The sequence below is a fragment of the Excalfactoria chinensis genome, chromosome 13 (assembly GCF_039878825.1).
Source record: "Excalfactoria chinensis isolate bCotChi1 chromosome 13, bCotChi1.hap2, whole genome shotgun sequence".
Lineage (NCBI taxonomy): Eukaryota > Metazoa > Chordata > Aves > Galliformes > Phasianidae > Excalfactoria > Excalfactoria chinensis.
In genome coordinates, this window is record NC_092837.1 from 5142392 (window position 1) to 5170336 (window position 27945).

A 27945-nucleotide genomic window follows, 5' to 3' on the forward strand; every position below is an offset into this window, starting at 1 on the left:
GCAGCCGTTTATGGCAGCGTTGGATTGGGAAGTGACAGCCACCACCCGGCGGCACGGGGTAGGACAGCACGGGAAGGTCCTCTCGTCTCCAAGAGCAGAGAATGGGCTCAGGGGTCTCTGCGGTCAGAGAAGTGCCAGGAGGATAAAGTGTTGGGGCCAAGAAATGAGAGCATGGCTGTGTGCTGCAAGTGACTAAGAGTCATGGGAGCATGGAGAAAGAGCTGGGTTTTGGCTAGAGAGATGGCTGGAGAGCACGAGGGAGCCCAGAGAGAAGAAACAGCAGTGCTTGGCTGGGGAAGGTTTCCTCTCAGTGGTTTTTCCTGGCTGGCTGTGGAGAAAGAGAACATGAAGTGTTCATAAAGAGCACTGTGCTGTGCTGGGGGGCTCCTGCCCAGAGCTGGGGGCCTGTTGAGCTGCAGGAGACATCTGCCTGATTATTCTTTCCTCCTTTTGAGCCAAAGGGGCTTTTAAAAGGATGTTTGTTTCCCTCCTTCTTCTTTTTTTTTTTCTTTCTTTTTTTTTTTTTTCCAGGAACAAATGCCAGCTCATAGAGAACTGACTCACCAGTGTGAATAAGTAGTAAACCAGACAGGTTTAATATAGAGAAGGGAAACAACCTCTTATCCTCCCTCTTTCTCTTTGAGGAGGCTTCTTGTGGGGGGCCCTGCCATGCAGAGACTGGGCAGCGGGAGCTGGCTGGGGTCTGCCTACTTGTTGCTCCCCCACAAGCCTGTGCTGCAGCCTCCATGCAGACGAGGTGATTTTTTCCCCCTGCTGATTCAGCCTCTGGAGGAAAATGGCCAGTCTGGGTGTCAGGGCTGAGCTGTGCCAGGTGACTCAGATCAGATCTGGAGAGCATTGACCTGAGCTGGTCAGGAGTCTGCAGTCCTCCTCTCTGGCAAACTTAGCAGGGATGGGAGCCTGGGACAAGCTGTGCTGGAAAGGGCAACCTTGCTGGGACTTGGTCTATTAAAGTCCATGCAAACAATCACCTGCGCCATGTTGTCCCCCACCAAGCACTGTTCAGTCTGGTACCTCCTGCATCCCTCCCTGATCTGAGCACACTGCCAGCAATGGAGAACAATGAGCCATTGCTGGTGGCTGCCGTGTGAACCTCAGGGAATGTATGTGGGCCCTGCTCCTGGTGGCCTTCCCTCTGCTTTCCTCCCACCATTACAACACGACCCACTGGCTGGAACATTGGTAGTTCCTACCCTGTTTGCAGCCCCTTTTCCTTACCACATCTCTGGGCTCAGCTGTTGCCTTGCTTCTCTCTGCCTGGCTTCCAGCTTGGCTTCTGCTAAGCACTAGGGTCATGCACAACGTATTAACGTGCTTAGCCTTCACCCACAGCATGCTTAAGCTGTATTCCCAACCCTACCTAGTGTGGGAGCAAGGAGCAGCGACCAAAACTGGGGGAAAAAAGAAAGAAAAAAAAAGGAGAAGATGGCACTCTGCAAAAAGAAAAAGACACCTTTATTTTTAAACTCTTTCTTTAAAAATGTATTTGTAAAAGTTTACAGCATAAAAATAATATCTCACGGCTATAGATGTGACATAGTACAAGTCCTACAACATACGTCTGTAAACCTAGGAGAATGTTAACTCTTTGGTACCTTAGTCTGAACTCTGTTCTTTTATTCAATTGCCCTCAGGGTGGTTTCTGGCAGGTGACGTGGAGGCAGGTGCTGTGCAGTTCAGAGATGCTGCGGAGTGACAGCGTGAATCCCCTTCTTTGGATCAGCTTTACACAGACAGACCTCAGGCTTTCCTTCAGCCCAAACCCAGAGCCCTGTGCCTGTGGTGCTGCCCGCCCCAGCCCCAAGCCCTGGCTGGGAAGAAGGGGAAGAGCCATTTCTCCCTTCTGGCCCACTTCCCCTGGCTGCACGTCTGTACTGCACTTCTGCCTCCCACGCTGTGGGGCTCCACCACAGTCCCACTGAGAGGTGAACAGAGACAGCTGAGTTACATTAAAGTCCGCTGTGCTCTAGGATTCTTGACACAACACAAACAAACACTAAATGTGACACTCTCACTTCAAAGAAAAATAATAACAACGCTCAAACCAAGAAGGACAAAAGGCTTAGAACCTGTGCACACGTCAGTCTGAGAAGCATCTTAAACACAGAAAGAGACTCTGGAGTGTTGCATTAGTTTCTGGGATACACTTAGGTACGTATGAGATAGTGACTGGCAGTAGGATTACGTGTATACTGGTGCTGATAACAACGGACAGCTGCAGAGTAAAATATAACCTACAAATAAAAGATATTGCACTAGAGATGGGCCCAAGCTGTGGCACGTCCCCCTTTTGGAGGGGCATCCAGTTTGGGTCTACCTCCAAAGACACAAACACATCCAAACAAAATGACTGATGGTCAAAAGTAAAAGCCCGGAGAGACCGGTTCCCTTCAGAATCTCACCGGAGAAATCATGGCTGCAAAACTGCTGGGCTCAGAACAGCCAACATTATTTCTGCTGGCCCTGTCCCTCTGGGTCATGCCAGGACTGCAGTGTTGGCAGCAGAGAGAGGGAATGGGGGCTGGAGCCAGGTCCCCACGTGGGGTGAGCTTACCCTTCCTTAAGCCATCTTTGAGGAGAGATTTCCCTGCTCAGGCTGCAGGCTTGCTTTGCAAACTACATTGGCAGGATGGTAGGAATAGTTGAGTAAGGGTGGGAAAGTACCGCAAAGTGCAAGAGCTGGCCCTTGGTATCACAGGACCAACGGTAACTATTTGGTCATAGCTCTCTAGAGAGGGGAATGGTACCATTGTGGCATACCTGATTTTAAAAGGAAGAGGGAGGTAGGTTTTGCTGGCAAACTGGATTGCTTAAACAGCCAGAACGGGTTTTGATGTTAAGAATAATTAAAATGAATTAAAATGCAATAGGCATCTAAGCATAGCTAATGCCCAGCTAATAGGATACTTGAGACTCCCCATTAGGGACAAGAATCAGATGTCCTCTTTCGGGACTGTGGAATAGTGTTTAATGGTGAGGAATGAGTAATTCATCTGTACAAGATGGAGCTTAGCACAGGTTTAGTGAAATAAAGCGAATGGCCAAAGGGAGGGTGAGAAGGGTTTTATTGACAGGAAAATCTCTGGGCTGGATGGAGGTAGTAAAAGTAGCTCTCTGGGGTTGCTCTTGTTGCCTGAAGTATTTAATATTTTTATTAGTTGATCCAGCCCAAAAATAAGTTTGTTAATGAAATGTGTTGATGACCCAATGTCTGGAACAGCAGGGAGCATTCTGGTTAGAAAGGCTGGAAGAGTAGAAAGATGAAGGTGTTAAGGTTGGTTACAGGATGACTCCAAACTACCGCTATGCTGTGGCTTGGAAAAAGGTAGTGTTATCCAAAGCAACACCAGGCAAGACAAATGCAGGACAGACCAGAAGGTATTAATGCCCTGTGTGAGGTCTAGACTTGGCCCGACCTGGAGTACTGGATGTTTCAGACGTGCCATCCTATGGGCTCAAGTTGCAGTGACATGCATCCTACCAAGCACCTTGCATGTCAGAAAAGTAGAGTGGTCTGACCCCAAGGATCTCCAAAATCATCACTTCTCCACAGTTAGGATCATTTCTGGACCCACAGGAGATGGCTCCTTCAGTACAGTCAGGAGAATCTAGTATGGAAACAACAGTTGTCATTCACAGCATGTTTCCCACAGATGATGGGGAATCTGGACCACAAAGACTGAAATGCTCCTCCACCAGCTGCCAATTAAAATGCTTTCCCTTAGGTTCACATTTTACCAAGGGCATCAACCTACAAAATATCTACTCCTCTTTTAATTGCACAAATGGCAGCATTTCAATGATAAGGCAACATAAGACAGAAGCTGTTTTGCTGATGGGTATTTTTTTTTTTTCACGCCCCCAGAAATATCAGATTAAAAGAAAAAAAAAAAATCAATGGCTTTGGGGTGCCCGAAACCCAAAAGATGCTGCCTGAATTTTCCAATTTGCCTGTGCAGGATTTGTGGGATGCACAGAGAAATGTGTGTGGGTAGGGCAGCACAAGGGATAATGGGGGTGGGGGACGTGCTGCAGGGCTCTGCAAGGCAAAGCTTCTCCCTTTGGATAAAAAGCCCTGATAATTCCTGTGGTTTTGGGCTCTAGCTTTTCTAGCCCTGGCAGGCTGTGTCCAGTCCCCAGGCAATTGCGAGGTGTCATGGCAAACAGCTTCCCAGCCTCTCCCCCTCTCTGTCTTTTGAGATGTCCCTGGGCTGGTGTTCTGGCATCCTTATTGCTCCCCTTAGCCTTGATATTCCTCAAGAGGGACCGGTGAGACCCACCACCCTGAGAAAGATGGAGTTTGGGTGAACAGTCTTTCACAATGGAGCCCTTATTTTCCAAAGATAAGACATTAAAGTTTTGCAGCCATAAGGGTTACACAATTTTCCCAGCAGATGATCTGGGCTTAGTGGCAGTAAAAGATTAATGAGTAGCCATATTGCTTCCTTATACTGGCCCTGGCTAGTGGATTAATATATTTGTTCCCTTTAAATCATCATCGGAGAATAATTAGCTTAGTGCCCACCCAGGCAACAACAACACTGGACTGCCCTCTTTGCTACTACAACAGAGTCACTGTGAGAGCATTTTGTGTTCCTGGCCCTTGGGACTCCTGGCTGGGCACAGGTTGGCTCTGGGTGGGAGGGCAGAGCTATGCCCCAGAGCCACGAGTACCTGTAGAGCTTGCGATGCTCTGTCCACTGGAGAGTCAGGATAGGAAAACGGGTACTCAGTATCTGTGAGACTCCGGATCTGTGAGACTCCAGCTGGTTGTTCCAGGCCTTGCCTGTGCTTGGAGAAGAATCCACCCAACAGCTGGAGTTGGGCATTGCAGCTTCTCTACCCCCCAGCCATGGGTTCCAAGGAAACAGTCTGTCCTGGTGGTATTTCGCAGAACCATGGTGTGGTTGGTGCTGAGACCATCAGGGAAGTGCTGGTGCGGAGGAGCTGGAACCCATTGCCATCTACAGAGCGGGGAAGGGGAAGAGGCTGGAGCATCTTAGCAACGTGGAAAGCAGTGTCTCTTGCGGAGATCTAACCCACGCCTTCCACTTAAGACGAAGCTGTGGGTCTGTGAGATGTCTCCTTCCCACAGCGGTTTGATCGCTGAGGAGGATGTGGCAGTGATCTGGAAGATGCTGGCACTGAGCCACCTCCCTGTGAGGAGGGAAGGGAATGGCAATGGGGGAAACGTCTCTGATTCCCTGCCTGACTCTGGCAGATGGGAGAGAGGGAGGAATGCCAGGACAAGCAGGGATGTCCCAATGGACAAGCACGAAGCGTGGTTGTCTATGACGCCCGGCTCAGCCCCACACCTGGCCTCACCATGGGGAGATGCCGTCAGCCCAGCTCTGCCTACAGGAAGCTCTCCTCCACCTCATGATGCCCCGGGGCCAGCTCCTGGCAGCCCAGCTGCAGGTCACATTCTGGCTCCTCGTCCTGCCGGGGGCCCAGGGGGCTGTCACAGGATATTGTAGATGATGTGTTGGCTTCGTTCAGCACAGAGCTGAAGGGAGACAAAGGGAAAAGATATGAGATCCTATCCTGAGTTTCCTGTTGAGACAGGATTCCCTATGAATGAAAAGCACATTGAGCTCCTGGTCAATCTTAGCTGCTTTCAGGAGCTCCGTGCCCCAGTGTGCCCTCTCTTGTCCCCAGCTGTGCTAGCTGACACACGGGGATGAGACAAGACACCATTTAGCTCACAGCCCTCTGGTTCACCTCCATCCCTGGGAGCTCACAAGGGTGACACCACCCTCCTTCTCTCCTAGTAAACCCAGACCTGAGCAGAGCATCCCTATTTGCAGCTGAAGCTCCCTTCTTCAGTTTTGGGCAATCTTGGGAAGAGACAGCATTTAGAAATGACTTTTCTACCTGGCACTGCTGATGGAGGCCTCCTGAGGGAGGTCACAGATTGCCTCAGGCTTGGGGTCAGGAAGAGGGATGATGTAGTCGTTCTCTCCCCCGTTCTGGTGCACGGCCGTGTAGAGGGTGGGGGAGCTGGGAGGGAGCCTGGCGTTGTTCAGCCCGGGGATGATGGGTCTTGTGCGAACAACAGCGGGGTGGTCGCTCTTCATGAACTCTTCATCCACCTGCTGGTACCTCTGCTCTCGCAGGTTACCAGAAAAACAGGAAGGTCTCGTGAGCAGAGAAAACACACAGATGTGTTTGCTTTCCCTGACTGCCAAGCTTCCTTCCCCAGGGGCTGACACATCTAGCTGCGTTCAGCTACCCTGACTCCACCACAGACACATCGTGAATGTTTCCTATATGAGAGATCAGCAGCACAATTCCATGGTTCCAAAACATCAGTCAGCAGCAGGCTTCTGATCTTCAGCCAGTTCTGATATCTGCTGTTGCTGAGAAACCAGCTGCCTGGTGAGGACAGCTGTCCCACAACATCCCCAGGATTCCCAAATCACCTCCTCTGACAATTTAAATGAATGTAGGCCAAATCGAAGCAAAACGCTCCAGCACAGCAGCTAATAATTATTAATTAGGGTCTCCAAAACTTCATCCAATGCCGTAAAACCAAGGTGGCATCCCTTCAAAGAGCACTGACCCTTTGCACGTACCTTTCTGTAGCAATCCACCAAGAGGTTTCCCATAAGCACCACCAACTGTGAGAAGGACGGTCTGATCTCAAACTTCTCCTCCCAGCACTTCTGCATGATTTCATAGCTAACAAAATGGAAGAAAGGGCACGTTGGTGACTTAGCAGGGAAAACCGCTCCTGTCATTTCTGCAGAGCGGGCCCAGGGTTAACATGTGCAGGCAGCACTTACATTTCATCAGAAGCATGGGTAGGTTTGGACATCCGATAGCCACGTTTGATGGCATTGTAGAACTGTTCGTTCATAGGCAGTTCAGGGTAGGGAGTCCCTCCTGGTGTAAAGGGAGAGCAGGGAATCAGGCTGGTGCAGAGCCTGCCACCCCTACACCAACATGCTTTTCACACCAAGGTTTCCTCTGCTTGCTTTTTGTTTTTTTAATTTACCTTTCCTGTTTCATTTGGCTTCCAGGTGGCCACGTCAGCATGGGAAAAAAGGAGACACTGAGTGAAGTGCTACTCTGATGCTGGTAGAGTTGGGACTTGGGGATTAGGATGGATTTCTACCCTCTGGGTTTGGGAAAAGATCCTGCTAAAGTGCTACCATTTCTTTGAACACAACCGTGATCTCCAGGACACTTACCTAGAGTGAATATCTCCCAGAGAAGAATCCCAAAGGACCACACATCACTCAGGGTGGTGTAGAGGTTGTTGAAAATGCTCTCTGGGGCCATCCACTTAAGGGGCAAGAAGGTCTATGAGGAAAAATTGCAATGAGAAGAGAGTTAGATGCATCTGCTGCAAACAGAGAAGAGCTCTTGGAGCTGCCTGACAGCCCCAAATATCTGCTGACCGACACTTCCTGCAGGGATCCATTTTCTCTTTCTTTTCATTTTCTTTTCACACTGATCCTCAGGACAAACCCAGCAAGCAGGAGGGAAGAACGGGTGTGCTACATCCATTTCTATCATATAGAACAGCCCGATTGCCATAATGAGCTATCACAGTGTGTATCTCTGTTCCCCAGTCCTTGGGATGAGTTCACTAATAGCACAGCATGACCACAGAACTCCCAGAGGGAGTCCAGAACTATCTGCACTTTGGAAACCTAAGGCTAAGCTGGAGAGGGCTACGGGATGACCAGGAAAGAGCAGAAGCTCCAGCTTTTCCTGTTCCTACTCACATGGCAATACACTAAAAGGAGCCTCTCTCAATCAGTGTGTGCAGCACTGGCTGTGCTGTTCCGGAGATCTGCTTGCATAACAAACACCAAAATAATCTCCAGGAAGAACTGCAAAGAGGCCCAGTTTCATTTCTTGTTTCATAAGGAAAAGCAGCTAGATCAAGGGTGGACTGGAAAAATCACAGTCTCTCTGCAGAGAGGTCCCCTGGCCAATATGCTCAACACCTGGCTGCCATGCCATGCAAATGGGACAGATCAGGGGGGAAGGTGAGTAGTTCATCGAGTAGATAAAGACTGAGTTTTGAGGGGCCTGGCACCACTCTCAGCTCCCTCAGACTCAGTTTCCCTGTCTGACAAACAGAGCCAGTTACACGTCCTGCTCTGCTCAGGCTTGCACATTCCCAGATGCTCAGTGCTGGAGCAGACACACTATTGTTGAAAGCACAGGGAAGCTCAATAACAGCCCCATCCTCTCTTGCCTCAAAAGACTGGAGATGCCTTTCTGGAAAGTAGCTGCTTGCAGGAAAGCACTTCCTCTTACCCTGTGATCTGGTGGTTAGAGCAGAAGGCTGTGGACTATCTTCCCAGAGTGGCCAGTGACTCACTGCATCACTACAAAGCTGCCTAACTCTGCACTCCTGCCTGCAGCTGAGGACCAGGCTCAGCACCATGCAGAGAAGGGATACAGCTCTGCTGCCAGAGCTGGGTACAGTCCAACAGCTTTTCTGTTGCAGCCCAGATTCTTCTGCAAGAGCTTGGAGTCACAGCCATACAATTCTGCTACTCCACAGTGTGCAGAGCACATCAGGTACACGATGGTTGGCTGGTGATGGTTGACACCATCAGCTGGGACTGCTGCTGTGTCACCACCTCTGGACACAGCAACAGACAGGGGGCTTGCAGGGGAGCGTGGTGCCAGGCCCAGAGCCCTACAGAGAAGGGGATGACATGGCTCCTGGTACTCACACTGCCTTTGGAGATGTAGTTGGAATCCCTCATGATGTCTCTTGCCAGACCAAAGTCACAGATCTTCACCAGCTTCCCCTCACAGATGAGGACGTTCCTGGCAGCCAGGTCACGATGCACACACTGCAGGAGGCAGGGCACTGTCATTGGGAGCAGCCCCAAATGGTACAGAGAAGAAACCCAGCTTCAGCACTAGCCCATTTCCTTTGCTGCAGGGACAGGAGTCATCTCCTTCACCTTTATGGACCTAAACAGCTCAAAGCCACTAGAAGGACTGTCTCATTTTTATTGCTTACTGGAACAGACATAGTGGAAAGGGCCTTATGTTTGCCAGACACTAACAGTTAGAACAGCAATGTTACCTCACTGCAAAGTAAGATTGTGTAAATTCGGAGCTCCTCTTCCATGCTCCATGGGATAGCACTGACTGTACACTTTTGGAGATCACACTGTCTGGCTGGAGGCAAAGAGCCAGAAATTTCTCTCTGCATGTCATTCATACCATCCCCACCATGTCTCTCATCCCCGCCCTGCATGATGTTTCACTGAGAGACTATGTTACTGCCTATCCTAGGCTAAGCCAGATCTTAGGAATCCCCCACAGCCTTGTCCAGTCCATTGACTTAATTACCACTGAACAAGCACTTCTTAAGAGGCTTAGGGAGCTTATAACTTGTGGGCAATGTGAATGTCCATGGAGAGTTGCAGCTTTGCTCTGGAATGCCCTGTGTTTAGCACAGCAAGGCTATCTGTTTGCAGCCGGTCATCCCAGTAAAGGAGGGTGATGTAACATCACAGCTGTGCTGCACAGGGCTTGGGAGGAGCTCAGAGTCATGGAATCTGAGGTGTGAAACTTGGTCTGTGTTAGGGGTAGCTGGTGTGCAAGTACAATCACACTGATCCTCAGGGCTATATTTCCAAAGGAAAGTGGTTGGCAGCCCTTGCACTGCATGGCCACTTGTCCCTCAAGGAAGTCAGCACTGACAGAGGGACAATGAGATGAAGGTGACCACAGGCACAGCACAGCATTCCTTGCCTCCATGGGCCAGCCTGCATACATACATTTTTGGAAGCCAGGAACTCCATCCCATTGGCCACTTGGAAGCTGAAGCCCACCAAGTCCATGTAGCTGAGGAGCGGAGATTCATTTATCAGTGTCACCCGGTCTGTTCTTTCAGGAGCTGGAAGACAGACAGACACGGAGGTTGGTGTGACACCACATACTCACAGACTGCAGCTGGCAGAAGGAACCAGCTCAGTGGGGATGGCTCTGCCTCCATCAACACCATGACAGAGGCTGGGGCTCCCAGCATGATGCTGTATTAGTCTCAAAGGTGACCTTTGCAATATTGACCCATCCAGTTCTGTAGGCAAAGGCATCCTGCACCCCAAATGCAAGTTTCTTTCCCTTCCACTACAGCAGAGCTGTTACCTGATGGGGAATAGCTGTCCAGCTCATATGGGGTGCCGTAGTTAGAAGACTCGATGTCAGCATACTTGACTTCACCCTTCATATCAGACATGGGCACATAATCCAGAGACTCATCCTTGCTCATGTCCATGTAGCCCCCATCGCTCTCGACAGACAAGGAGAGGTGACTGGAAGGGGAAAAAGAGATTATTCAAGCCCAGAGAAGGGCAGGAGATGCAAGTTGTGGGGGAAACGATCTGAAGAACTGCAGCTCCTGAACCCTTGGCCCAACACTGAAATGTCTCACATCAGGGAAAGAAGCTCTGTGGCATATTAATGGCACTGGGGATGTCCTTCCAGAATAAATACTCTGGGGCTTGTGAGCCTGTGCTTTGTGCTTAGAAGGATCTGCCTTCAAGTGCAGGGGGCAGCTGTGATAATGTCCTAATGCTGCTCTGTTTTACTGTTGCTTTTGTGTGCTGGAAGGAAGTGCTGCTTTCTCGTTTCCCATGGGAGTGTTTCTCTGCGCTGATGTGTCTGCACCTCTTACAGCTGGCAGCTGGATGAAGGACTGTTTCCCTTTCCTCTTAGCACCTCTTGTGCAACTGCACTCCTTCTAGCACTTCTCCCTTAGGCACAGTAGCAACACAACCTGCACTGAAAATGCACAGCTGAGGTCCCCAGAGACTAAGATGTGCCGAGAAACTCCTCTCTGTACTCAGTGAGTGGCTACTGTTATGCTAGTAAAGTTAATGCTGCCAGGGAATATTCCCAATTGGCACGGAGCAGCCAGGGTATGTGTTAGCATCAGCCTCCGGCACACACAAATTGCCTCTGCTAAATCCCTGCCTGCCAGGAGCTGTCTGGAGGTGGCTGTTTGGCTAAGGGTGACACTGGGCAACCACGCTCCCTTGGCTAAGCCAGCATTTATTTTACTGGCCTGAAGGAAATGAAGGATTCTTCCTGGCACTACCAGCTTCCCTCATTGGTGTGGGCTAAGATGGAGCGGGCAGCAAGGAGGAGGAAAAGGCTGCTTTCCAGGCACCTCTGCACGTGGTCCTCCTTGATGGTGTTCCCATACAGCTCTGCCTCGCGGCGGGCCTTCTCCCCACAGGACTGCAGGAAGGTGTGCTTGTTGCGGTGCAGGTAGTCCACCAGGTCCCCGTAACGGCAGTATTCAGTGATGATATAGATGGGCCCTGGGGGGAAAAAGAGCACCCACGTCATCTTTACTTGGCCCCATTTGCTCCCCGGCGCAATGATTTTTGTCCCTGAGGGACATTACTGGATTGAAGGATGTGGGAAAAGCCGTCTTTTTCTGGGAATGAGCACTGTCAGAATTAGGAATTTCTGTTGGGGAAGGCAGGTGGGGTCTAACAGAAACGTGCCTTCTCAGTTTCAGAGGGTTGGAAAGAGAGACTTTCAGAGGATTTCCCAGGGCAAGGGTGAGTCATTCTGAGCCAGAAAACAGCAATTATTCCCTCTGAGGACGCTTCTCACCCTGCAGCACAACGCGAGGTAGCAGGGAGAAGACACCTGGCATTCAGTTACCTCCTTTGGTGCAGGCCCCCAGCAAGTTGACGATGTTGAGGTGAGGTCCCAGGTGGCTCATGATCTTCAGCTCAGACATGAGGGCTTGCTTCTCACTGCTCCGGGCAGTGGCTGTTGGGGACAGTTGATGTGAGCGGCAAGGTGAGGAGTGAGCACAAGGAGTGAACTCCTTGTGGCGTTGGGGTGGGAGAAAGGGACAGTGTGAGGAACTTACACTTGAGCATCTTGACCGCCACTTTCATGGTGGACTGGGAATGGCTCAGGCCATGCGCTGTTGCCTCCACCACACGTCCAAAGGCACCAGAGCCAAGAGTGCGTCCTGCAGAGAGGTGAGGTTGATGTGATCATTGAGGATAGGAAAGAACAGGAGAGGATCTCGGGAAAGGCAAGTCTCTTGTCTGAAATAGCACCAGCCGTCCTGATGTGAATGGCAGTGGTGGAGAGGGAGGATGTTTGGTACTGTAACTGGTCTGTGGCTAGTTGAGAAGTGAAGGAGCTGCCAGCCACAGGGAAGGAGAGTCAGGAATAACCATGTGCCTCATGCCAAAGGGAGCAGCTAGTTTCCCACAGCGGCCTCAGCTGGTCCCTCTGCTGCAGGATCACATCATATCCCAGGGATCTCTGTGCCCTGCCTGGGTTGCTCTCTTCTTGAGATCCCAGACCCAAAACCATCGCCCCCAGACAGACAAGGTTCATCAGAGGGACCTGTGGAGCCTTTACCTAACACCAGCTTGTCCCTGGGCACCTCCCAGCTGGAGTCATAAGGGAGCTGCATGGGATCCACATAGATGTACTCGTGCCCATCAGAGCTCACTGACTCGATCACCTTCCAGCGGATTTCATAGCGAGGTTTCTGGAGAGGGGAGCAAAGAGACAAGGGAGATCTGAGAAGCTGAAGGACATGGGGCCTGCGGATTGGTTTTGTTAGTGAGTCTTTGACTTCTGCAGTCATTGCCACCTTCCATGTCTAGCCTACAGGTGGCAGGAGGCCAACAGAGTCCCATGATCTCCAACATGAATGGAACATCATCAGGCAGAAGCTCACAGCTTTGCTCTCTCCATCCACTCTGACACATGGGTACCACTGTGGCAGTCTGCAAATGCTGTTCTTTTTTTTACCTTCTGCCACAGGACGATCAGGATGATCAAGGAGATGACGGTGAGGACCAGCAGAGCCAGGATGACGGAGATGATGACCACTTTGAATGGCAAGGCTACAACAGTAAGTACATGGTCAGCAGTCAGACTCCCACCCCCAGGTAGCCCAGCACAGAGGGCTCCCTCCCTCCTCTAGCCATTGTCCCCTTCCTGCTACACACCTCCCCAACAGACATCAACCCTGAGGGGTAATGACAGACTGATGATCCATTGTGACCTTAAATCAGATCCATGCATCCATCCCAGGCTGTTCTCTGGGCTGAAGTCTGACTGGGGACAGTCCTGTCCTCTCCTCCAGGTCAGACCTTCCCAGCTGAGCCCTTCCTTTCCGTTATTTGGGAGAGCATGTAGTTGTTTGGGTCTGTGGCACCATCTAGTGACCCTCGGGCTAATAACAAGACACTAGGGACTTGAACACCTCCCGCAGTGCTCACCATTTGGGACCAAAGTGATGTCTTGGGAATTGGAGCCCAGGAAGTTTTGCACGGTGCACCTGAGGAGCAGGGGTTCATCCACCCTGTGCAGCTGCAGGGTGCTGTTCACACGGTACACCTGCAGCTCTGCATGGTACGTGGCGTTGGTGTGCAGGCCAATCTCCGCAGAGTTGTTCCCCAGCAGCTGGGTGGGCTGCCCCTGGTTGCCACACCTGGATCAGAGGAGGATAAAGGCACCTAAGGGGCAGCCAGACCCATGCACCACCATGGGATGTCCAGCTGTTTGGACCAGCAGAACACAGTAAAATAAAGCATCTATTGTTTCTGAAAATGCATGAGCCCTGTCATTCCTATGGGCTCCATCTCTCTGCTCACCATTTGATGTTGCTGCAAGTGGACCAACTGATCTCTGGCTGGGGCATCCCTTCAGCAGAGCATGTTACAGTCTGCTCCCCACTGCTGGCACTGCTGTTTTCCTTGAGATCCACCACTTTGGCTGGCACTGAAACCAAGAGACATCGGTGGGAATTAATTAATCCTCGGTGTTGAATGCAGATGGGGAATGGAAGTAAGTTCTCCTGGATCCTCACTGTGGGCACAGGGTTGATGTGACAGTGAGGTAAGACTTAAAGGAAATGTGCCTTATTTCTGAAACTAAAAGCAAAACCAGAAAGGGCTGAGGCGGTCATGGAAGACCATGGAAGACCCTATAAATTCTGCATGTATAGCAGAGGAACTACAGAAGAACACCTCTACAACTGCAGATGCATCTGCATCCTTGGGACAACACTTGAAGGCCATGCCACTGGTACCTGCACTGCCTCCTTGTCCCCCTTGCTGTAAGATCAAGTGTGAGATATTTCAGGCAATCTTTGTCCTCACTTTAATGCTCTTCTTTTGACCAAAACCACCCTGGATCTGTAGTCATACGTATAAAGGCTTCAGGCTGAGAATCCTGGAGCAAAGGATGGAGCCATCCCCTAAGACTGCCCCCACAATCCTTGGCCCCATGTCTGCATGCACATCCTCACCATTTATCTGCAGATGGAAGGACAGCTCTTGTGCATCGTCCTCATTTGAAGCTCGGATGGTGTAATATCCTCCTTCCTCCTGCTTCACACGCACCAGGACCAGAGACGTTTGGTACCTGGAGAAGACACAGCCATGGAGTGCATGCAGGAAGGTACCTGGTAGCTGACATTGCTTGGAAGGGACCAGCTCCCACCCAACTGAGGTATGCACAAAATTCACTCACAGGAAGGTCAGCATTCAGCCACCATCCCGTGTCCAACCACCATCCTGTACCCAACCAGTTTGTGTTGTGAATTATTCCCTCCCTGTCCTCTGGTTAGGAGCGATGTGCCCTCACCTGGTTTCTGACAGGTTCCTGTTGGTGATGGTGAACTCGCTGCTGCTCTCCATGGTCAACGTCTTGTTGTTCTTCAGCCACATAATGTTTGGCTGTGGGTAGGCCTCCACATCCACCTGGATAATGTGGCTCTTGTGGACCTCGGCATACACAGTGCTGGCCAGGTGGGTGTGGAAGCGCACAAAGCCACGCTCTGAGAAGAGGCAAGAAGGAAACAGGCTTCAGGGTGAGACACGGTCACCTCTCCACCCCTATGGGCTACCATGGATCTGGGATCAAACACCCTGAAGTGATGGAGCAGCTCCAGGTTCATCCCTTAAGGTCTCAGGTCCATGCCCAAGGAGAACATGGGGGCATACTCAGAGGCCAGATAACATGCAAGGAAAGGGCTGTCACCTTTCAGAGATGGGCAGCTTCCCTCTAATGACATGAAAGGGGCACAGGTGTAGGTGGGAGGTTGACTTAAGAACACATTGGCACTGCACAGTGCAAAAGAGCTCTCACACAAACCCTCAAATATATTAAAGATTCACAAAATCTCTGATGGGGGAGTTTGGATGTGTTGAAGCCAAGGAGTAGGCAGGGATGCTATGGGGTGAGGGCTGACTTTTTGCCATGGTTAATGAAGGCAGGGGTGAGAAGGGGAGGGAGCTGGAGGCTGTGCAGAGAGAGGAGTTTGCCATTCTGGAGCAACACCCATGTGGGTTGCTGCCTTTGGGAGCACAGTCAGTGACGCACCGATCACTTGGACCGTGATGTCTTTCCGGTCTGTTTTCTCATGGTAGCCCTCAGAGACATTGCAGACGTAGGTCCCACTGTCCTCCAGCTCTGCATTCTGGATGACGAGGATGGAACGGATGTCATGGCTGGATCCAGGCAGGAAGTCAGTCACTGGCTCCACGGCTTTCCCTGCCTGCACAAGGGGGACAAGAGATACTGTGTGTGAAGTCAACAGCATTTCATGCCAATGGAGGACAGAGCCAGGCTCAAAGGAAGGGAGGAGAAGAGGGCAGACCTCGGTCTGTCTACAATGGGGACAAGGAACATGCATCATCAGAAGCCCCTGAGATAGCCAGCCTTTACCCAAGAATCTCCCCACCGAGCCTCCTTGAATGGCAGCAACATCTTACATCTGCCATGGCATGAAGCTTCCCAAACATTTCTATGAGAGTGATGAGTGATTGCCATGGGACACGTGGGCAAAGGCTGGGGTTGGTGCACTCACCTGCTTGCGGGGATAATCCCAGTTGAAGTTGACCAGCTCATTGCCACTGACAGTGCACATCAGGGTAACATTTTCTCCCTGACGCACTATGGTCTGCACTGCGCTGATGGAGACATTCACAGATGAGACTGTTGGAAGTGTCAAAGGAAGGGATGATTAATAAAGGAAGAGATGAGCGGACACCCAGTCCATTTATCTTAGTTGGACTTATTCACTTGAAATCTCTTCTATGAGGTATAGATCTGACACTTCAGCAGAACCTGTTCTTTAATGGAGACAGGGCTAAATCCAGACCCTAAGACATCACAGGGACAGGGGAAAAGCTTTTCTGTCCCATCCCTGTTGTTTTGAAAGAATGGCCACAACAGCTACAAAAATACGCCAAGATGAGGGCAGCTCACCCTGGATCCTGTAGACATAGAAGGTGTCTGAATCCACCTCTTGGTCATCCACGATTGCTTGGCAATAGTAGGTCTTGTCCTCAAAGAAGCCTTTGAAGCCCTGCTGTGGGTCGTAAGCAGCTGGAATGGGATTCTCCACTTTCTTTTCATAAAGGGTCACCTGCAGCTCTGGGTTGGTCACACGGCATGGGATGATGGCCTCTGTGTAGCCCGTGATGAAGATGAAGAACTCTTCAGAAGTGATTGCAGGGAGAAAAACTAAGGAGGGATCTATAGGAGAGAGGGGTACACTGGTTACACCACAACCTCTCCCACTGCTTGCTCCAGCGTGCCACACGTGGGCCTTTCCATGCAGAGGTAAGGATGTGCTGTCCCTTACCTGGAACATAGATGTAGAGAGCTTTCCTCTCTGCTCGCTCTGGAGCCTGGTCGGGGCTGTAGAGGCACGCATACTCCCCTGTGTGACGGCCTGTCACGTTCCTGAGGGTGAGGTTGCTGACAAAGACCCCGTCCCTGTGCTCCAGCAAGGCAGTGAGAGGCTGACCATCCCTCTCCCAGACCAGCGTGCCATCCCCATAGCACACGAGGGAGAAGGTGCTGTGGAGCCTAAGGACGAGCTCAGCATCTTCAGGTTCGATGTGCAGCCCGTTGCCCCCAGACGTTACCTCCAACAGACCTGGGACAGGGGAAGAGGTGAGACCACATTGGACATCTCTGAAATCCAAGGACCAGTAATGCCCAGTGTCATCAGGAGGTGAGGACTAGGAGGCTGGCTTGGGAGGGATTCAGGCACCTGCTGAAACAGAGGGTGCAAACAGGGCTGCTGTGCTGCTGCTACACCAGTGCAAGGGACATCTTTGGTGAGGACGGGGCTGGAAGCAGGGGGGACCTAGACATCTCCCATATGTTTGCTTGTATGCATCCCATGCACTGGGCCTGAGGAGCTGACAGCATATAGTACTGCTGACCTAAAAACGGTCTAATGGTCTAATAAAGCAGAGGTAGATCTCAGTTGCACCATCAAAAGCTCAGAAAAGCCATGCCTTGGCGGGCAGGGGGAGAAGAGGAGATGAAGGAATTAATTCCCTGCTCTGCTGGCTCCCTCTCCACAGAGACAGTGCAAGACATGCCACAGGCTGGGCTGAAACAATGTCAGTTTAAGGGAAAGCAAAAAAGGAATGAAAGCAAAGCCTTGCAGGAAATCCTATGGAAGCAATAGAGCAGGCTAGGTCTTCCTGAACAGCTTCCCATGTCTCCTGGCCTCTATGCTTCATGCAGATGTCCCAGTGGGGCTGGGAAAGCGCACGTGCTCCCCCACAGTGTCCCTGTGGATGGGGTTAGGGCTAGAGTAAGGGTTAGAATTAGGACTGGGTCAGCAGAGCTGGTAGACCCAGAAAGGACAGATGCAAGCAGTGCAGCCCTCTGCCTCCCTGTGCCATTACCCATCTCCTCATCACCCCAGTGATGGAAGCATCCCCAGACAGCCTCCCCATGAGGGGCTGAGTCCCTGCTCCCATCTCCCTGGGCCACCACTCACCAGTGAGGATGAGGAGCTGCAGTGATGCCTTCAGAGAGGGACAGAGCATGTTGGGCTCCCCGGCCCAGCGGCCCAATCCTGTTAGGAACAAAGCAGGATTAACTCAGCACCACAGGGCTGAGGGTCCCCTCTCCACCTCCCCACTCTCCAGTTTTCAGCCTTTCCCTCCTGCTGCTGACCTCCCTCATGCTGGATCTGCTGAAGGAGCAGATCTAAGGCATCTCCTGCTGGGAAACAGGGACTGGGCTGGAGGCTCCAGGAGCTGTGTCAGCTCTTGGTCATCACAGCTCAAAATGCCTCTCCCCACCAGCAGAGTGGTGCTCTGCCTTTCTCCCTCCCTCTGCCTTTTTTGCCCTATTAGTTTTCACTTCCCTCAGTCCCAATGAGATAAAACTTGCTAAAAAACAGACAGGCCTCCCCCACCCCCGCAGTCCTCCCACAATTTCTGCTTCTTTCAACAAAAGAAAACGCATCCAAAAACATTCCCCCCCCCAAAAAAAAAAAAAAACAACAGAGAATTTCTTCTATTTCACTTTCAATAAATGTGCATCTTCAGGGAATAATTTTGTTTTAAAATCCCTTTTATCAACATTTCTCAAGAATTCCTTTCCATGGAGCATGCCCAGCCCTCCTTGATGCAAACTGACAGCCCAAAAGATTCGGGGCCAGAACTCCCTTAACAGCACTGGAGCCATCCCCTACACAACAGGCTGGCAGGTACAGGGTGGGCTGTGATTCAGGGACCCCAGAGCCAAAGCTGAGGTTCAGAGCTCTCACATCTTAAAGCTGCTCCCAAGGCAGACCCTGTGGTGAAGCCCCCCAGAGCCCTTGAGGGCTGGTGGCAATCTGAACTTACTGATCTTACTGAGTGGGTCTGCTGCCTCTTGGCCCTGAAGTGCCGTCTCTCTTTGCTTGATGTTGGGAGGAAATGGTTGTTAAATGACGTGCACTTGTCAGATGTTTTTATTATTCTCTTGCTTTGGCTCCAAATATTAAAGAATAAAAAAAGCCTGATCTACCAGCAAAACCCTCCAGGCCTCCAGCTTACTCAGCAGCTTGCCTCTCCCCCTCCATAAAGCCCCTCGGTGACTCCTCTCTTCTGCATTTGCTGGAAAGGAAGAGAGCACTTAAAGGGAAGACCTGGGGGCGGACGGAATGAAAGGATGGAAGGGAAATTCAGGCTGTAAATGGACACAAGCTGCCTGTCAGAGAAGTCTGGTCCCACCAGCAGCACCCCGGTCTCTGCAGGATCCTGCCAAGCAAACCAGTGCTCTGCTGGATCCAGGCTGCAGCGAGAACTAAGAGCCCCGCAGCCTCCGCCTGCTGCCTCTGGCTGCCTCCCCAGCATTCAAGGCTGGTTTTAATAAAAACGCTGGTTTTGCAGAAAGCTTTTTCTCTTGGAGATGCTTCCTGAGCAGAGTGGGAGGGTGGCAACGTCTCGCGAATAGCTGTGACCTCTCCCTTGTTTGTCTGCTCCGGTTGGGGTGAGAGGCATGCTTGGAAATGCCGAGCTCTGCTTGCTCTGCAGAGCCTGCTCGGCAGACGGACGGACCTTCCTCTCCTTGACACAGCAACGTGTGCTTGCACACGTGCACAAACAGGCATTTCACAAAGGGATGTAAACGCACCCAGATCTCTGCCAGCATCGAGGATGCTTGTTCCAATCCTCAGCCTCAGATTTTGTTCTCAGCAAGAACACCAAGATGCACCCAATGAGTGCCAGACAACGACCCGAGGTGAGAGTGACGCTACCCAGCAGTCCAGAATCAGGTACACAGATGTAATCCCATCCTTGGACCCAAACATTGTCACCTACATGCTGCTCAGCCCCATGAGTGAAAATAGGGTCACAGACCTCTCAGATTCTTACACCCTTCCCACTGACCAGCAGCTGAGCAACCTTAACTATGGGACATCCCGTGGGCAAGATCCCTGTCCTGCAGCAATGCCACCTCCTCAGCACAGCCTCAGCAGGCACCAAGGTGACGTCCCAGCTCCCATCATTGTGCTGAGACCCTCCACAACCCCTCCTTCCTGCTGCAGTCCCCAAGTGCCGGCACAGAACCTCCCCCTGCCCCTCTCTGGTGCTGTGACACGAGGGCAGGCTGGCCGTTTTCCCTTGAGCTGTGTTGTTTATTATTCTAAGAGAGGAATTTGGCTGGGAGAGGAGAAGGCGGCCATCAGGCTGCGCTTAGAGAGCAGGAGGTGTGAGGGGCAGCTGAGGGCCCTTGGTTTGTTCAGCCCAGAGCAGAGGAGGCTGTGGTGGGACCTCGCTGTGGCTCACAGCTCCTCATGGCAGCCTCAAGGATGCTGGATGTGGGGAAGTGCCAGATCCAACCTCAGCTGGGGATGATCCCATCCCTACATAGGGACGGTCATTCCTTCACCATCTCTGCCACCCCTCCCCATAACAGTGCCTTACTGAGGATCTCAAGCTTCACCAAACCTCATTCATCTATTACTGTTCCTCCGTCCCAGACCTTCATCTTGTCTGAACAAGAATGCCCAAAGCACACTGTGAGGGCTCAGTCTTCAAACCCTCTTGGTATCTGACAGGACAAGGGGGAGTGGTTTCAAACTTGAAGAGAGGAGATTTAGGATATAAAGAAGCTTTTTACAGTAAGGATGGTAAGGCACTGGCACAGGTTGCCCAGAGAGGTGGTGGATTTCCTGACCCTGGAGACACTGAAGCACCAGGCTCAGAGCCGCTGATGCAGGTGTCCCTGCTCATTGTGGATCATCAGACCAGATGACCAGCTTTAAACCATGGGAGATCAACACAGATGAGTATCAGCACCAAGCAACACCCTTACCATGTGCTACCCACTGCCTAAGCACTCCTTGACCACATTCCTTGCCCCTTACCCGCAGCCAAGCAGAGAAACCGTGTAGGGGTCCCACAAGCACCCCCAGCACTGCAGGAGCTGTGAAGCAGCCTGCCAAGATCCACACAGGGAGGGGAAGGTTCTGCACATCCTGCAGCCCCACCGCTCCTTGAACAGAGCTCAACTCCCTGCAACCCACAGCCCACCAGCAAGACGTGCTGTTTGCTGGAAACCGGGGTGCAAAACCCTTCTCAGCACAACCAGCTGCCCTCGCTTTTCCTCTGCCTTTCCATTTGCAGCTGGGCTGCGATTCCCGGCGCTCCCACTGAGCTCGCTGGCCCCGCGGTCCTGCCAAGCAGGCAAAGGACATCTGGTGTGAATTAGCGGGAAGTAAAACACACTTTATTTTTTCTTTGTCTAAACTCATCTGAGTCATTAAGTGAGATCATGGATGCCCGCGTGCAATGAGAAAGCCCTGCATGGATCCCAGGATCGATGCCCAACACAGCCATAGTGCAGGGGCACCTCCTGGCCTGGGGGGGGGGGAAAGACATCCCACTCCATTTAAAAGGGGAACAGCTCCCCAGGCAAAGGCTGCTGAGACCCCAGCTTTGCTTGTCCACCAGTGAAACTCCTTGGTCTGTCCCATTCCCCTCTGCCACCCTCCCCCCGCCTCTGTGACTGCTTCTTTCCCACCCTTTAATCTAAATAAAACCGAGCTTTCTTTTTTTTTTTTTCCCCTTGGCTGGAACTGGCTGGAGTTGCAACATCTCTCCTCTGGGGTCCCTCGGCTCCCATGACACCGCATTTACTCACAGGCCAGATTATCATCACAGAGCCCTTTCTTTTTTTTCCCAGCACACGGCTAGAATTAGGCAGCGCGCACATGGGGAGCCCATCGTCCCCAGCCTGTAAACAGCCCATGATAAAACACAGAGGTTGGAAATCTGAAACTGGAGGGACTGGGAAGTCCTCGGGGTCCCATGGGCCATCCCTGGAGCACAAACCTCCTCGCAGATGCAAACGTGGTCCTGATGCTTTACCCCTGTGTTGGTGACAGCGAGGGATGCTCAGCCCTAATCTCCCTTCTTTCCCCCTCTGGTTTAAGCCCATGGGAGACAGAGGAAATGAGTGACCCATCTAAGCGCAAGTTCAGAATAAAATGAAACATCTGTTTGGAGCTGGGCCAGCGTTATAAATAATCCCCCAGCCTTGAGTGGTGGTATTCGTGGCCCTTTGGGTTGTGCATGCTCCCCCCCGTTTCCACTCGTGGAAAGAAGGCCGGGCACGGGGCTGCTCCCTGGAGCCAATAAACCTGGCGCAGGCTGTGGGAAAACCCTGGGAGGGAAGCAAGGGGCTCACTTGCAGTCAGGAAGGAGGGATGGGATGCCTTGCTCTTTGCTTGTTGGTCACCTGGACCAAGCTGTGGCATCGCACACAATGTGAGATGCTCGCGTGGGCAGTGGGATCTGCTGAGCCCCAGAGCTCACTCCCTGCAGGCAGTGACCCCAGCCCAGGGGTCCAAATGTGCCTCTTGGGAGCATTTCACGCTTCTCCGGTGCCCCTCTCCATCAAACTGCCCAGGGTCATCCTCCAACTCCTCCATCATCCCTGACAGTAAAGACATCTTAGGAGCAAACACCATCAGCAATGTGAGCAATGAACGTGGGTGCAGTGCCCCCAGCCACAGGGCAGCACCCACACAGCTCCTGGCATCACTTCATTGCCAGCCCCAGAAAGAGATGCCTCCAGCCACAAAACAAAACCTGTGAGCTGTCGGGTAGTGGCTGCTCGGAGAGCAATCTGTCCCCTCTGTCCTCAGGCTGTAACATCTGGGACACCTCAGGGCTTTCTTCCCTCCCTTGCTTCAGCAAAGAAAGCTAAGTGCTTCGCTAAGGTACGTGCACCCTGCACGTCTGAGTCCCCCACTGTGCTGGTCTGGGGCCAAAGGTCCTGGATGGCTCTAATTAACCACTAACCAAGGGGAGAACAACGGAGATAGAGACATCTCCCTGTGTTCTGCCTCCCAGCATTGCTGCATCCCCAGCTCCACGACCCTGCAAAGGGAGAGCAACCTGATCCTCGCCTGAAAATGTCCATGAGATGCGGGTGCTGCCAGGGAGGAGGAAATAATTCCCGTGGCTGCATCGGCCCTTCTCTTCTCCGCTGCCTGCGAGGGACCCGAGCTTAATCACTTTGTTCTGGGGTTTTAGGCTCTCGTGGCCAGGATTAGCCACATGACAGCTCTGTGGTTGGGGATGAGGAGCAGGACCCAGTGTGCCAAAGGCAGCAGCACACGTGAGGGATGGGGCCTGACGCAGTGCCCTGCTGCTGGGGCTGATCTTGCACCCCCTGCCTCAAACCCAATACCACATCCCTTCTCCTTGCTGCAAAGTAGAGACAAGCTGCCAGCTCCCTGTGCTGCAAGTTGGGGCCCATCTTCACAGAACAAGAGAGGAAACCTCAGCTTCTCTCTGCATCGATGCTCTACAAACACCTCCGAAACCCCACGAATCACACAGACCCACCACCTGTTCTCTCCAAACCCAGCTTTAAAATCACCAAGTCCTACGCCTGCCAGAGTTTGCCTTCCTGAATCAGACCATATTCTCCCCATCCGCTCCCACACTGGAGAGAGAAACTTGGCAGGAGAGGACAGGACCCTCTCGAGGAGCTCCCTGAGCAGAGCGGGGTTCTGTTCTGCAGCCATTCGCTCGGCAAACCCTGAAACTGAGGTGACTTTTCAGTTTGCAAGTGGAGAATGTGCTTTCAGAGAGCAGAGCTTGCAATGGTTTATTTTCTGCTGGCCCCGATTCAGCCAAACCCACAAGCAAACATATTTTTTTGTATAAATAAGACAGTGTGTCTCGCCAGTTAAAGCAATTCAAACATGAATGTAGCAATTTAATTGGTGCCAATTACTGTGTCTCGGTAGCATTAAGATTTCAGTCACAACCTCCTTTGCACAGCAGACGGGCCAGGAGGGGGAAGGAAGAGGGAGAGCAGGATGGGGCCCTGCTCCTTGCTGTAGTCCACAGGGGACACATGGAGAAGTCCCCATCCTTAGCAGGGAAGGCAACTCCTGCACATCTATCCCTGCTTTGCAGCAGCACCACACACCTTCTGCTTGCTTGGCAGCATCATTTCTGTAGGAGATTTCATGAGGAATACTGAAACATGGGCAAGGTTGTTCCACAGCCTGTGTCCCAGGGATGAGGAGAAAGAAGGGTGTAAGGGCCAGGACATCACCGCCAGCATCCCCTGCTACAAGGAAAGGGATGGACCCATGGGACCCCCCCCGACCTGTCCCAGTGCCCCTGTGTTCATCCCTGGCACGTGTCCCCATCCCTGTCCCAGCCGGCTCTGCTCCAGGCAAGTGCTGCACTTCCAGGAAGGGCCATCCTTGCAGAACAGGACAGAGGTGCACTTGGCTCAGGGGAGCCTAATTAAGCAAGCCCTAAAACAAGCCTCGTTATGTCCAATCTGCCTGGCAGAGCAGAAGGAGACTTCTGGAGGCACTCCAGCCCCCCAGGGGACAATCCCCGACCTCTACCCTCCCCTCACAGCTCCTCTCCAGGGGATTTCATCCCTTCATTTCAAGCACAAACAAACAGACTGCACAAAGTGCCCCAGCCACACAGTGATGGGATGCATCCAGCCCACCAGTCCCCAATGAGTCCCCAGCTCTGGGCCAAAGGCAGCACCAGTGCCACCACCAGTGGCTGAGGGCCAGCGGTGTTCAGCCACCACCACTCCTCTGCTCCCTGCCCTTTGCTGCTGCATCCAGGGAGATGCTTGTCCATCCGGCACCCATCCTATTTCAACTTGGCATCTGCTGCTGGAGAGCACTCCCTAATCTTTGATGTTCACAGACACTTCTTGCCCTAATCCCAGGGACGTTGTTCACTCTGTAACACTATTGTTTGGGATACTTTGGGAACCCACCAAACTGGAGCCTGAAGGAGATCAAGAACTCATTGCCCTGCTGCAGTGCCCATGTCCCCCCCAAACATTTGTCCCCCAAAACCTGCCATGCTGAAGGTGCTCTGCCCACCAGAACTTAGTCTTGCACACCACCGCACACTGACCTTTTCCTTTGCACTCCCCATTCACAAATACTTCATGCTACCACTCCAGCACCCAGTGAGCACCCAACCCCATTTATCAGCCCCCTCCAGCCTTTTCTGTACGCTCTGAGCCCCCTCTGTGTTTTCCCCAAGCCTTTCTCCCATGTCCATCCCTCAGAACTGCTCTGCTCTGGCTCTGCCCCCAGCCCTGCTCCTTCCAGTCCCACAGGAAGCACTGCTGGTTTCCCCATGCCGCGCTGCAATCTGGTTTGTGTCCAGCATAGCCTCCAGATCCTTTCCCACAGCACAGACTGCCCGGGCTCTTCTCTCCCAAGATCATGTACAGACATTTAATAGTTCCTCCCAAAGCTCGGTGGGCTGCTGCTCCCAACCTGCTCGCTCCTCCCTGAGGATAAAACCACCCCCCTCTCCATGCTGCTCATGGGGAGATGCCCAGAACTGAGACCAGTAGGACCCCCATGGAAGCACTCAGGACATTTGGTGTCTTTTTCCCAACTGCAGCCCTTAGTGCTGAACCCACTGCTTTCAGCTCTTTGCCTGCAGCTTTAGCAGAAGCCCCAGGTGATCCAGGGCAGGGATGGAGCAGCAAAATATCCCTTTGCACCCCCAGCTGCACCTCCCTGTTGGCAGACGAGTACAGGAGCAGGATGCCCTGTTTGCAAAATGTCTCCAAAAGTCCTTTTGTGACTCACAGCACTGCAGGACACGCAGACCCCTGCCTCCAGGCTTTGCTTCAGACCTACCACCACCTGATGGGGTTGGAGACCCCAAGGACAGCTGAGTGGTTGTTCACACCTGTGCAACCACTTGGAGAGGCCCACCCTGAATGGGTGCAAGCACTGAGCGCAGCTCACAGACGTGCCCTGCATGCTGGCCTGGTCCACAGGGATAGGCCAGCCACTAAGAGCAATGAGTGGAGAGGGGTGGCCCCAGATGTGTTTGGATGTATTACTGCTGCTCTGCCTGATGCAAGCATGGTGTGAAGCTGAGCACTGCTGCACACAGCAAGAACCTGCATCCCTGTGCCAACCTCCTGCAAACCCACCCTGGAGTTGTGTGGAGGTCAGCAGGAAGCCCCTCCTGCTCCCTGCAATGCTTTGCACCAAACTCCTTGTGGTTCCTAGATGGGGCAGTCAGGCCCTGCAGCCGGCATCCACTGCACCTAGCTCTGCTTGCAACCCCTGCCTGTGACAGCACAGTGGTAGTTCACTGGGGACAGACAGCAGCCCTCTGACAGCCCAGCATAGCACAGGGAAGGACCTGGGGCTCCACAGGGATAAGCAGAGGTTCCCCAAGCCCTACCACAGCCACAGCATCCCTTGGAGGAGTGGAGGGGGAGTTACCCAATATGGCTTTACCCACGGGATGCCACCAGTTCCCTAAACCCCCACCCTCCCAGGGCTAGTGGACCATTTCAAGGTGCCAACCCCCACATTATCCCCATCAGCAAAGCCCCTCCTGGGGTCCTACATCTCACCCCGGCTCCCTGCCTTACCTCACGTGGGGTCCCGGCGGGTTAGTGCAGCTCCGCGCGTCCGCAGCCGCTCCAAATTCCTTTCTCTCCTCCTCCGCTCTCTTTATCTGCAGCCTGCGGAGGCTCTTTGCCCTCCCAGCCTTCCCCAGCTGGCAAGGCTTTCCCGCATAGAGGAGAAAGATGAAGGGGAGGGGGGTGGGAGGAGGAGAAAAGTAAAACAGAAAGGGGTGGGGAGGCTGTGCCAGCGCTGGGGCGAAGCCAAGCCGTCGTGTAGCGCCCTCAGCGCATCTCAGCCCCCCGACGTCCAGCGGGGCGGCGTGCGGGGCGGTGTGCGGGGCTAAATACCGCAGCCCGGGAGGAGGGGGAGGAGCGGCGGGGCTGCCCCGCAGCTGAGTGCCGCTACTTCCTCCCCTCCGCCCTCTGCGGGACCGCTTCGAGCCAAACTTTCGCTTAAAGCCCAACGGAGCGGCGCGATGGGGAGGGATTAAAAGAAAGAAAGAAAGAAATAGAAAACAAAAAAAGAGGAGAAGCTCAAGTGGTGCCGACAGAGGGGAGCTGGGCTGCGGGAAGGGAGCGTCAGGGCCCCGCGAATGGGAAACAAAAGGAGCCCGGAGCAGCCCGGCTCTGCCCTTCGAGCAGAGCTGCTCCCCATCTCCTGGTGCTTTTTCAGTTCTGGCCTTTCTCCCCATTTTATTATTATTATATTTTTTCTCCTCTCCCTTCCCCCTCCCCCCCCCCCACCCCATCCCTTCCCGTTTTCTTTTATTCTTTATTTATTTATTTATTTATTTATTTATTTTATTCCTTTCTCAGGATATGAGGGGATGTTTAGAAAAATCTGCTGCCCACGCCAGCAGCTGACTCATGTTTTTATTAAAGAAGGCCTGTGCTGAACTGACTCCGTGTATTCCCTCTGGACTTCTGCCGTGGCTGGGCCAGCGCTGCCCCCCCCCCCCTCCATTCCCTCATCCCAGCCTCACAACCCTCAGCCAGGCACTGGGACCACCAATGCATGCCCACAAATGGTCCTGGGGGAGCATCCTCTGGGCGGCCTTGGAGTGGTGGGTTGGTTGTTTTTGGAAAGGGGAATAAAGGATAATGTGCAATTGGGATACCCTGGTGTGGGATGCTGGTCTATGTGGGGATGGTGGTGACTAGATGGGTTTCGTTTGGATGCTTAGGGGCACAGAGCTGTCCTGTACTGCTCTGTGCCCCAAGAAGGAACCCAGTCACCCTGGCATCTCCATGTCGTACCTAACAGCACCCACCTCTGCCTTGGTCATCCCATCCCCTTGTGCTGAATGCCCATGGTGTGCATGGTAATGTATCTGCTAAGATCCCTCTGCACACTTTGTTGAGCTCAGATCAGTTTTCTGACAATCTCTTGATGGACACAATTATGGTTTGACTGCAGTGGGATTTTTAGCAATTTGTTTTGCCTTTGTGACAAAGTATAGAGACCTTCTGGATGGCAACTGTCTTCTGAACCACCCGCTCTTGTCTTGTTTCTGCCTTGGAGATGTGCTTTATTCTGATACAAGAAAACCATAAAAATGCAGCATCTCTCATGAATGAGTTTTCCTGAGAAGATGCCCCTCTGTCTCCTTTTTTCTCTTCCAAGAATGAAAAGCCCTTCCTGTAAGGACAGCACTGCTGAGATCTGAGGCCGGATTGTTTGCAAGGCACCATCCCCTCCCATCCTGCTGGGCCAACACGGCACAATGGGCACAGCTAATGATTGCCCTGCCTGGG

General features: G+C 52.5%; 1 protein-coding gene across 2 annotated transcripts; it reads right to left on the minus strand.

Annotated features, from left to right (window-relative positions):
- Window positions 1–1456: 1456 nt before the first annotated feature.
- On the minus strand, window positions 1457–26554 carry PDGFRB (platelet derived growth factor receptor beta). Of its 2 annotated transcripts, XM_072348138.1 has the most exons (24): window positions 26215–26354; window positions 17807–17884; window positions 16649–16945; window positions 16270–16539; window positions 15869–15996; window positions 15382–15556; window positions 14644–14836; window positions 14306–14421; window positions 13650–13776; window positions 13275–13486; window positions 12802–12896; window positions 12403–12535; window positions 11897–12001; window positions 11683–11793; window positions 11177–11330; window positions 10153–10319; window positions 9783–9901; window positions 8721–8843; window positions 7215–7326; window positions 6807–6906; window positions 6597–6702; window positions 5896–6125; window positions 5347–5527; window positions 1459–5178 (listed from the first exon to the last, which is right to left on the minus strand). In XM_072348138.1, exons 2-23 carry the CDS (start codon window positions 17853–17855, stop codon window positions 5377–5379), a joined length of 3273 nt encoding a protein of 1090 aa, XP_072204239.1. In that variant the 5' UTR covers window positions 17856–17884; window positions 26215–26354; the 3' UTR covers window positions 1459–5178; window positions 5347–5376. The 2 variants fall into 2 exon arrangements, with proteins under 2 accessions (XP_072204238.1, XP_072204239.1); XM_072348137.1 differs by having other exon boundaries at window positions 1457–5527; window positions 26215–26554.
- Window positions 26555–27945: the final 1391 nt, after the last annotated feature.

What these genes read in the sequence shown, in the direction of transcription:
- PDGFRB (XM_072348137.1), bottom strand. Translation starts at nt 17,855, where the DNA reads ATGCTCTGTCCCTCTCTGAAGGCATCACTGCAGCTCCTCATCCTCACT. An exon ending in GGGGGCCTGCACCAAAGGAG is followed by an intron (nt 11,331 to 11,682) that starts GTAACTGAATGC and finishes TTTTCCCCCCAG; the next exon opens with GGCCCATCTATATCATCACT. An exon ending in ACCCATGCTTCTGATGAAAT is followed by an intron (nt 6,703 to 6,806) that starts GTAAGTGCTGCC and finishes CCATTTTGTTAG; the next exon opens with CTATGAAATCATGCAGAAGT.